Genomic DNA, 11619 nt, shown 5'->3' on the forward strand with positions numbered 1-11619 from the left:
ATAAAACACATTCAATGACCAAACTTATTTACAAAACTTTTTGGATATAATAAACACATGTTCTGTGAAAAATCCAGTGGTGTGTCTGTCATAAAAAGTGTCTTTTGTTGTAGATTTACTACTTTGAATATTTTGTATTTACATACGTGTTCATGTTGGCTAAGATCTTCTTACGAGGGCTTTTATTTAAGCATAAATTGACTTAGTGGAAGACTGGAAACGACCTAAAATTGCAAAAATACAAAACTGCTTAATTAAAATATGGTGCACTCATACAATGGAATACTGGGCAGCCATTAAATACTAAAGAATCTCTAAAACATATTTTGAGTGCAAAGTAAGGCACAGAATGCAGTGTGTAGGTTTATCTGAAAATACTTTGTGTGTCTGTGAGTGCACACACACGATAGAAGCAGCTGTCTCTGTGAATGAGAACTACGGCACTTGACGTCAAATAAGAAAGTAAAAGTTATTTTTACTGTACATTAATCATATTTTGTGACGCGTTTATCATTTGCATGGGCACAGTGGCTCTTGAGTCTCTCTGAGGTCCGTAAATGGAGAGCTCTCTTTCTCCTTCTGCCATGCTCTTCCCTCCCTCCATTCCAGGATCCATCGAGTTTGTGACTCATCACACTTGGTCTTTTCTCTGTAGCCAGGGATAAATTTATTCACAGAAATGGATTTCTTAGTTTACCTTCCCAGTTCTCTGCACATTGTATCAAAAAGCTTTCTAGACATAACCACAATGGATTTGATTCTCTCTCTCTCTTTTTCCCAGAGCTTGAAGGTTTTACATGCTCAGATTCTTACATCCTTTAAAGAGAAACAAAATCCATTACCCTTACCACTTTGTTTCAACTAATTTAGAACCTCTGGTAGCAGCTTAGCTTAAAGTCATTCAAAGAAAAATGAAAAAATGAACACTGTAGCCAAGAGAGGGCTTTTCTGAGTATTACTTTAAATGTCAGATGCACTACGCCTTCCAAGTATGAAGACTGTTTTTCCTTATTTTTTTTCTTTGTAGTTGACATGAAGTGGGTACAGTGAGATTGCAAGTATGGCCAAGAGGTGGCAGTGGTTCCATATCCCTAATTGCACGGGTGCCTTAAATTTCAAAAGCATGGAAGTTACCAAGGGCTTGCATTGATTGGCTGAGTCACAAACAGAAAGGCTCTCTTGTGCATTGGAAAACAAGAACTAAGACACAGAAACAGCTCTTCTAAGAGAAGAAGGTTTGGAATCACAAATTGTATCAAGACTGAGATATTGGGATGGAGAAAATGCTGGGATATGCATTAATAGTCATGTGCCTTCAGTTTGACTGTAAGTTGGAGGTTGTTGTTGTGGTTAAATGTTGTGGACTTGATTTTGACTCATAGCGACTCCATGTGACAGAGTGGCCCCGTGGGGTAGCCCAATAGGATTTTCTTGGCTGTAATCTTTATGGAAGCAGATCTCTAGGTCTTTCTTCTGTGGAGCCACTGGGTGGGTTTGAGCTGCCAACCTTTCAGTTAGTCCCACCAAAGCTCCTTTTATTGAAGTTGAAAAGATAAGGACCATATGGGCACATTCATCCAAAGCTGAAGACGAGAGGCAGGGTCTCAGCTCACCCCAGGTTTCCTGCTGGCTGTTTTCAAAACCAGTGAACTAAAAACTTGGTATCATTTCTGATTTTGTTTTCCTGACCAGGGTCAAGTGGAGAAGACCAAGTGGAACAGAGTCCTCGGGCACTGATACTCCAGGAGGGAGATGATTCCAGCCTCAACTGCAGTTACTCAGTCACCTATTTTATAGGCCTACAGTGGTATAAGCAAGATCCTGGGAAAGGTCCTGAATTCCTCTTCCTCCTGTCTTCAGTTGGGGATAAAAACCAGAAAGAGAGACTTAGAGGCACATTATCAAAACAGGAGAGTTCTCTGCACATCACAGCCTCTAAACCTGAAGACTCAGCCACTTACTTCTGTGCTGTGGACACAGTGCTCTCCTGGCACCTGCAGCTTATACGAAAACCCTATAGCTGGGGCTCTTGAATAAATGCAGAGGTATCTCTGTGCCTTTTCTTCTCAGATAAAGGAGTGTTTACTGAGCACCTAAGTCCTCTTTCCAAGAGGTCCTATGGAGAATAAAGGCTTGTGTCATGGCCAGAGAATGAAGATGTGTAAATGCACATGACTATTCATTCTGCCCAGGTATCTTCGACAGTCCCCTTGTGCATCATGCTAATGAGAGTTCCACTTATTCCATATCTTCACCACAAATGCTGTCGGGTTTGTTGTTGTTTTTGTTGTTTTTAACCATTCTGGTGTTATGTAGTGTTATCTCATTGTGGTTTTAATTTGCTGAGCACCTTTTCATGTATTCATTGACCATCTGGATATTTTTTTCTGTTCACTGCCTGTCCAGGTTTTTGGCTTATTTTTTAGTTGAGATATTTGTCTATTATTCATTTGTAGGTGCTCTTTATATATTCTGGATATGAGCTCTTGTCAAAAACAACATAGATTCTGAATGATGTCCTTTACATTTGAAAAAGTTCGACACCCATTCCTGAGAAAAACTCTCAGCAAAATAGGAATAGAAGGAAAATTCCTCAACATAATAAGGGCATTTATTCAAAGCCAACTGCCAACATCACCCTAAATGGAGAGAGCCTAAAACCTTTCCCTTTGGGAACAGGAACCAGACAAGGATACTTTTATCACCACCCTTATTCAACATTGTGCTGGAGGCCCTAGCCAGAGCAATTAGGCTAAAAAAAGAAATCAAAGGCATCTAAGTTGGTAAGGAAGAAGTAAAAGTGTCTCTATTTGCAGAAGATATAATCTTATACACAGAAAACCCTAAAGAATCCACAATAAAACTACTGGAACTAATAGAAGAGTTCAGCAAAGCATCAGGATACAAGATAAACATACAAAAATCAGTAGAATTCCTCTACACCAACAAAGAGAACATTGAACAGAAAATCACCAAATCAATACCATTTACAGTAGCCCCCAAGAAGATAAAATACTTAGGAATAAATCTAATCAGAGGTATAAAAGGTCTATAAAAGAAAACTACAAGACACTACTGCAAGAAACCAAAAGTGGCCTATATAGGTAGGGAAACATACCTTGCTCATGGGTAAGAAGACTCAACATTGTGAACACGTCTATTCTACCCAAAGTGATCTAAAGATACAAAGTAATCCTGATCCAAATTCCAAAGACATTTTTAATGAGGTGGAGAAACAAATAACCAACTTCGTATGGAAAGGGAAGAGGCCCTGGATAAGTAAAGCATTACTGTAAAAGAAGAGCAAAGTGGGAGGCCTCACACTACCTGATTTTAGAACATACTATACCGCCGTAGTAGTCAAAACAGCCTCGTACTAGTACAACAACAGATGCAAAGACCAGTGGAACGGAATTGAGAATCCAGACATAAATTCATCCACTTGTAAGTGGCTGATATTTGACAAAGGCCCCAAGTCCATTTACTGGGGAAAAGACAGTCTCTTTAACAAATACTGCTGACATAACTGGATATCCGTCTGCAAAACAATTAAACAAGACCCATACCTCACACCATGCACAAAAACAAACTCAAAATGGATCAAAGACATAAATATAAAACATAGAACAATAAACCACATTGAAGAAAAAATAGAGACAATGCTAGGAGCCCTAATACACAGCATAAACAGTATACAAAACACAACTAATGATACAGAAACACCAGAAGAGAAACCAGATAACTGGGAGCTCCTAAAATTCAAACGCCTATGCTCATTCAAAGACTTCACCAAAAGAGTAGAAAGAAAACCTGGAGACTTGGAAATATTTTTTGGCTATGACAAATTTGATCATTGCCTAAAATTTAAAATCTACAAGATACTGCAAAACCTCAACAACAAAAAGACAACCCAATTAAAAAGTGGGTAAAGGATAAGAAGAGGCACTTCACCAAAGAAGACATTCAGGCAGCTAACAGATACATGAGGAAATGCTCAGGATCATTAGCCATTAGAGAAATGCAAATCAAAACTACAATGAGATACCCTCTCACCCCAACAAGGCCACCGTTAATCCAGAAAACACACAAAAAATAAATGTTGGAGAGGTTATGGAGAGACTGGAACACTTACACACTGCTGGTGGGAATGTAAAATGGTACACCCACTTTGGAAATCGATTTGGCACTTCCTTAAAATGGCAGAAATAGAACTACCATACGATCCATCAATCCCACTCCTTGGAATATAGCCTAGAGAAATAAGAACCCTATCATGAATAGATATATGCACACCCATGTTCACTGCAGCACTGTTTACAATAGCAAAAAGATGGAAACAACCTAAGTGCCCATCAACGGATGAACAGATAAACACACTATGGTACATTCACACAATGGAATACTACGAAATGATAAAGAACAATGATGAATCTGTGAAACACCTCATAACATGCATGAATCTGGAAGGCATTATGCTGAGTGAAATTAGTCAGTTGCAAAAGGACAAATATTGTATGAGACCTCTATCATAAGAACTGAAGAAAAGGCTTAAACACAGAAGAAAACATTCTTTGATGGTTATGAGGGTGGGGAGGTAGGGAGAGGGGAACTCACTAACTAGATAGTAGACAAGAAGTATTTTAGGTGAAGGGAAAGACAGCACACAATACAGGGGAAGCCAGCACAACTGGACTAAACCAAAAGCTAAGAAGTTTCCTAAATACAGTCAAACACTTCGAGGGACAGAGTGGGGGGGGGGGCGGGGTTGGGGACCATGGTTTGTGGGGACATGCAGGTCAATTACCATAACAAAGTTTAATAAGAAATTGTTCTGCAGCCCACTTTAGTGAGTGGAGTCTGGGATCTTAAAAGCTAGTGAGAGGCCATCTAAGACACATCAATTGGTCCTAACCCCCCTGGAGCAAAGGAGAATGAAGAATATCAAAGACACAAGGAAAATATGAGCCCGAGAGACAGAAAGGGCCACATAAACCAGAGACTCCATCAGCCTGAGACTGGAAGAACTAGATGGTGCCCAGCTACAGCCAATGACTGCCTTGACAGGGAAGACAACAGAGAGTCCCTGATAGAGCAGGAGAAAAGTGGGGTGCAGATCTCAAATTCTAGTAAAAAGACCAGACTTAATAGTCTGAGACTAAAGGGATCCCAGAGGATGTGCCCCCCTGAATCTCTGTTAGCCCCAAACTGAAACCATTCCCAAAGCCAACTCTTCAGACAAAGATGAGACTGGACAATAAAACATAAAATGATACTGGTGAGGAGTGTGCTTCTTAGCTCAAGTGGACACATGAGACTAAGTGGGCAGCTCCTGTCCGGAGGTGAGATGTGAAGGCAAAGGGGGACAGAAGCTTGCTGAATGGACACAGGAAATACAGGGTGGAGAGGAGTGTGCTGTCACATTACAGGGAGAGCAACTAGGGTCACATAACCATGTGTGTGTAAGTTTTTGTATGAGAAATTGATGTGAAGTGTAAACATTCACTTAAAGCACAACAAAAAAATAAAATGATGTCCTTTAATGTACAAAAGTTCCAATTTTAATAAAGTTCAACTAATCAATTTTTTTCCTTTACACTTAGTGTGTTTTCTGTCCTGTTAGAATCCTAGCCTTATGCAAGGCATTGCTGTTGTTGTTGTTAGGTACCATAGAGTCGGTTCCGACTCACAGCGACTGTATGCACAACAGAACAAAATAGTGCCCGGTCCTGAGCCATCCTTACAATTGTTGTTATGCTTGAGCTCATTGTTGTAGCCACTGCGTCAATCCACCTTGTTGAGGGTCTTCCTTTTTTCCGCTGACCTGGTACACTGCCAAGCATGATGTCCTTCTCTAGGGACTGATCACGCCTGACAACATGTCCAAAGTATGTAAGACGCAGTCTCGCCATCCTTGCTTCTAAGGAGCATTCTGGTTGTACTTCTTCCAAGACAGATTTGTTCATTCTTTTGGCAATCCATGGTATATTCAATATTCTTCACCAACACCACAATTCAAAGCCGTCATTTCTTCTTCAGTCTTCCTTATTCATTGTCCAGCTTTCACACGCATACAGTGCGATTGAAAATATCATGGTTTAAATCAGGAGCACATTAGTCTTCAAGGTGACATCTTTGCTCTTCAACACTTTAAAGAAGTCCTTTGCAGCAGATTTACCCAATGCAATGCATCTTTTGATTTCTTGACTGCTGCTTCCATGAATGTTGATTGTGGATACAAGTAAAATGAAGTCCTTGACAAATTCAATCTTTTCTCCATTTCTCATGATGTTGCTTATTGGTCCAGTTGTGAGGGTTTTTGTTTTCTTTATGTTGAGGTGCAATCCATACTGAAGGCTGTGGTCTTTGATTTTCATTAGTAAGTGCTTCGAATCCTCTTCACTTTCAGCAAGCAAGTTTGTGTCATCTTCATAACGCAGGTTGTTAATGAGTCTTCTTCCAGTCCTAATGCCCCGTTCTTCTTCATATAGTCCAGCTTCTTGTATTATTTGCTCAGCATACAGATTGAATAGGTATGGTGAAAGAATACAAGCCTGACACACACTTTTCCTGACTTTAAACCAGTCAGTATCCCCTTGTTCTGTCTGAGCAACTGCCCCTTTATCTATATAAAGGTTTCTCATGAGCACAATCAAGTGTTCTGGAATTCCCATTCTTTGCAATGTTATCCAAGGCATGGGTGTGTTTATTTCACCTAGGTCCGTATTCTACTTCAAGTCAGTTTTTGTTTATGTTGTAAAATAGACTTCATGGTATATATATGTATATATATAGGAAACCCTGGTGGTGTAGTGGTTAAGCGCTACGGCTGTTAACCAAGAGTTTGGCAGTTCGAATCCACCAGGCGCTCCTTGGAAACTCTATGGGGCAGTTCTACTCTGTCCTGTAGGGTCACTAAGAGTTGGAATTGTCTCGATGGCAGTGAGTTTGGATATATATATATATATATATATATATATATATATATATATATATATATAAACCTTTGAGATGTCCAGTTGCTCCATGACCATTTAATGAATAGACCATCTTTTTCCCATTGAATTGCAGTGGCTCTTTTGCAGAAATCAAGTGACCATATATGTGTGGGTCTGTTTCTGGGCTCTGTATGTATTTTGTTTGATTTGTCTGTTAATTAGTACAACATTTCCCCTATATTGTAATGTGCTTATAAATGCAGCTTTATAGTTTGATTTTTCTTCATTTTTATTTTTCTTAATGATATTGTTATTCTAGGTCCTTCGTGATTCCTTACTGATTTTTAGAGTCACTTTTCAATTTCCACAAAATTTCAGCTATAGTTTTGAGCCCATTGCTTCCCTCCCTTAAATGGATTATTACATCTATGGATCAGTTTGGGGAAAATTGATAGCGACATTGAGTCTTCATGCCATAAACATAGACTATTTCTCCATTATCTTAGGTCATCCTTAATTTTTCTAAGCAATAATTTTAGTTCACATGGTAATGATCTTGTGTATCCTAGTCAGAATTACTCCCATGTGTAAAGATTCCATGCTATTTTAAGTGTCCTTAAAATTTTTATTTGGCAGTTGTTTCTTATGTATGTTGACCTTGTATTCAGCTAACTTGATAAATTAACTTGTTAATTCTAAAACTTTATTTATTTATTTTTTTTAATTTCTAAATTTCTACATCCACACCATGTCATCTGCAAATAAAGAGACTTTTACTAAGTGTTCTTTTGCCCGATTTTGTTCTATTTTAACCCTTTGGCCTTACAGCCTTCAGTCTTCCCTGTGTATGACAGATGCATTCAGGGGACTAGATCAGAAAGTTATCAGAGAATTCGTGCTTTCACCTGCCCCCAACTTGCCTTCCTTCTCATCACCATCATCATTTGCTGAGCCCTTACCGTATGCCAAGTTCAGTGCTCAGCACTTTTCATACTCATTTAATAATTCAATAACTGTGAAGTAATATTACCCCATTTCTCAGATGAGAAAAACCAAGGCTTAAGCAAATTTTGAGATGATGGAATTTCTGAGATAAAGTAAATGCTACAAGCATCATAAAATGAGATAAAAAAATAGTCTTCCCAGAGTTAATCAATTGGAAAATACTGCTCAAATTTTACTGTACATTTAAGAATCCCATAAAGAATTTATTTAAAAAATAACTTCATCCTCAAAGATTCTGATTCAATAGGTCTCACAGAAGGCCAGGAACCTACTATTTTAATGAGTTTCCTGGTGGTATTGGTTCTATCAATTGGGAGATTCTACTGAGAAAACACACAGTAACTGGAAGGCTGTTGTGTTTCAGGAGAATGGCTGATACAGATCTGCATGTGATTGTGTGTTAATTCAGACAAGAGGTGCCTAGGGAAAAGAAACCTACCCAGCCTTAATGCAGATAATGCCTTATTTCTAAGACTATATCCTGTTCTGATTAGTAGAAAATCTCTTGTTTTAATGATTTAAATAAAGTAATATTTTTTTTTTCAACAACAACAAAAGGAAATTTATCCATGAGTTGAAAAATAGCAAGGAGTGCTGGGGGACAGACAAAGCTTTCAGTTGCAGACTTCTGAGACAGAAATAGACCAAAAAAAATAGACCAGAACTGCTCAGTTTGATTCTCCAACGTGCAGAAAAGTTTTCCATTCTTTATTGTTAATTAAAAGATAAGCGTTGCTATATTGAAAAGGCTTTAAATTAATTCTCACTTAATATTTCCTGTTTTGTTCTAGGATTTAAGCATATTTTATTTAATTATTCAAATTGATCTTTTACTCTCTCTGGTCTCTTCCCAACATTTTAACTTTATAATAAGGGAAATTGATTATAACACTGATAAAGTTCTGGCTTATTGCAGAATAGAAGACAATAAGTTTCTCACTCCTGCCTTTATAGTTCTCATAACAATTTCCGTTATAGACCACACTGATAACTCATAATTGTTTCATGGTCATGTTTAACCTTCTGCCATATATCTTCATAGCCAGGCTTTCCCTTTCCTCTGTGGTGAATTTTGGTTGGTGTTAGACTGATTATTGGATCTTATCCCCAAAGTTCACCTAATATTCATAGAATGTTCTTGATATTCCAAATATTGTTGGAATATGTATCTATCTATTTGAGACCAGTTAGGAAACAACAGGCTCTGAGCTGAAAGCTATGCCAGTGAGAGATTTTACAAAACAAATTTAAACACCAGATTACAGTCATGATTACAAAGGCCCGCCATACTCTTTCTTTCTAATCTCCCTGCTTGCAGATGTTTTGCAGGCAAACCAGCTGAAATCAGATCCCCCCGCGTGTGCTATGAGACAATCGGTGACCTGAACTTGAATCCAAATTCTGAAACTCAAGTCAAGGAACCAAAAGACTCAGGCCAAGCAGCTACTTCCTAGCCCCATGATAAATATACTTGCTACTTTCCAGGAATTCAATGAATATGTATGACTCCCCGTTTCCCGGATAGCATAAAAACTTTCTCCAGCCCTTTGTTCAGGGAGACAGTGCTTTGACAGTGATCTCCCTGCCTCCTTACTTGTCACAAGTAATGAACTAAGTCTTCTTTAAAATCCATTTGATGCTTATTTATTTTTCTATTGTGCTTTAAGTGGAAGTTTACAAATCAAGTCAGTCTCTCATACAAAAACATACTCTTTGCTATATAGTCTTAATTGCTCTCCCCCTAATGAGTCAGCACACTCTGTCCCTCCACTCTCTCTTTTCGTGTCCATTTGGCCAGCCTCTGACCCCCTCTGCCTTCTCATCTCTCCTCCAGACAGGAGATGCCAACATAGTCTCATGTGTCTACTTGAATCAAGAAGCTCATTCTTCACCGGCATCATTTTCTATCCCATTGTCCAGTCCAATCCGTGTCTGAAGAGTCAGCTTTGGGAACGGTTTTAGTCTTGGTCTAACAGAAGGTCTGGGGGCCATGACCACCTTGGTGCTTCTATTATCAGTCAGACCATTAAGTCTGGTCTTTTCATGAGAATTTGGAGTCTGTTTCCCACTGCTCTCCTGCTCCCTCAGGGGTTCTCTTTTATGTTCCCTGTCAGGGCAGTCATCAGTTGTAGCCGGGCACCATCTAGTACTTCTGGTCTCAGGTTGATGTAGATTCTGGTTCATGTGGCCCTTTCTGTCTTTGGGCTCATAGTTACCTTGTATCTTTGGTGTTATTCATTCTCCTTTGCTCCAGGTGGTTTGAGACCAATTCATGCATCTTAGAAGGCCGCTTGCTAGCATTTAAGACCCCAGATGCCACTCTCCAAAGTGGGGTGCAGAATGTTTTCTTAATAGATTTTATTATGCCCATTGACTTAGATGTCCCCCGAAACCATGGTCCCCAAACCCCTGCCCCTGCTATGCTGGCCTTCAGAGCATTCAGTTTATTCAGGAAACTTCTTTGCTTCTGGTTTAGTCCAGTTGTGCTGACCTCTCTTGTACTGGGTGTTGTCTTACCCTTCACCTAAAATAGTTCTCATCTATATCTAATTAGTAAATACCCCTTCCCTTCCCTCCCTCCCCCTTCTTGTAACCATCAAAGAATATTTTCTTCTCAGTTTAAACTATGTCTTGAGTTCTTATAATAGTGGTCTTATACAATATTTGTCCTTTTGCAACTGACTAATTTCACTCAGCATAATTTTTTAATTTCACTCAGCATAATGCCTTCCAGATTCCTCCATGTTATGAAATGTTTCACAGATTCATCCCTGTTCTTATCTATGGGTAGTATTCCATTGTGTGACTATACCATAATTTATTTATCTGTTCATCCGTTGATGGGCACCTTGGCTGCTTCCATCTTTTTGCTGTTGTAAACAGTGCTGAAATGAACATGGGTGTGCATATATCTGTTTGTATAAAGGCTCTTATTTCTCTAGGCTATATCCCAAGGGGAAACCCTGGTAGTGCAGTAGTTAAGTAATATGGCTGCTAACCAAGAGGTCGGCAATTCCAGTCTGCCAGGCACTCCTTGGTAACTCTATGGGGCAGTTCTACTCTGTCCTATTGGGCCGCTATGAATCGTAAACGGCTCGATGGTAGTGGGTTTTGGGTTTTATATTCCAGAGAGTGGGATTGCTGCATCATTTGGTAGTTCTATTTGTACCTTATTAAGGAAGGGCCAAAATGATTTCCTTAGTGGTTGTACAAATTGACATTCCCACCAGCAGTGTATAAGTGTTCCAGTCTCTCCACAACATCTCCAACATTTATTATTTTGTGTTTTGGGGATTATACCAGCCTTGCTGAAGCAAAATGGAATTTCATTGTAGTTTTGATTTGCATCTCTCTCGTTGGTAATGATCCTGAGCATTTCTTCAGGTATCTGTTAGCTACCTGAATGCCTTCTTTAGTGAAGCACCTGTTCATATCCTTTGCCCATCTTTTAATGGTGTTATTTGTCTTTTTGTAGAGTTTTTGTAGTATCATATAGATTTTAGAGATCAGGCACTGACTGGAAATGTCATAGCTAAAAATTTTTTCCCAGTCTGTAGGTAATCTTTTTACTCTTTTGGTGAAGCCTTTGGATGAGCATAGGTGTTCGATTTTAAGGAGCTCCCAGTTATCTAGTTTCTAGTTGTTAGTAATATTTTGTTTACTCTTTATGCCATGTAGT

At 39.0% G+C, this 11619-nt stretch overlaps 1 gene segment (V, D, J or C); it reads left to right on the forward strand.

Annotated features, from left to right (window-relative positions):
- Positions 1-1269: 1269 nt before the first annotated feature.
- LOC126083649 (T cell receptor alpha variable 20-like) lies at positions 1270-2033 on the forward strand. The segment is given in 2 exon segments: positions 1270-1326; positions 1693-2033. Coding segments are annotated over 2 exon segments (393 nt in total).
- The last annotated feature ends 9586 nt before the right edge of the window (positions 2034-11619 follow it).

This window comes from Elephas maximus, chromosome 10 (genome assembly GCF_024166365.1).
Source record: "Elephas maximus indicus isolate mEleMax1 chromosome 10, mEleMax1 primary haplotype, whole genome shotgun sequence".
Classification (NCBI taxonomy): Eukaryota; Metazoa; Chordata; class Mammalia; order Proboscidea; family Elephantidae; genus Elephas; species Elephas maximus.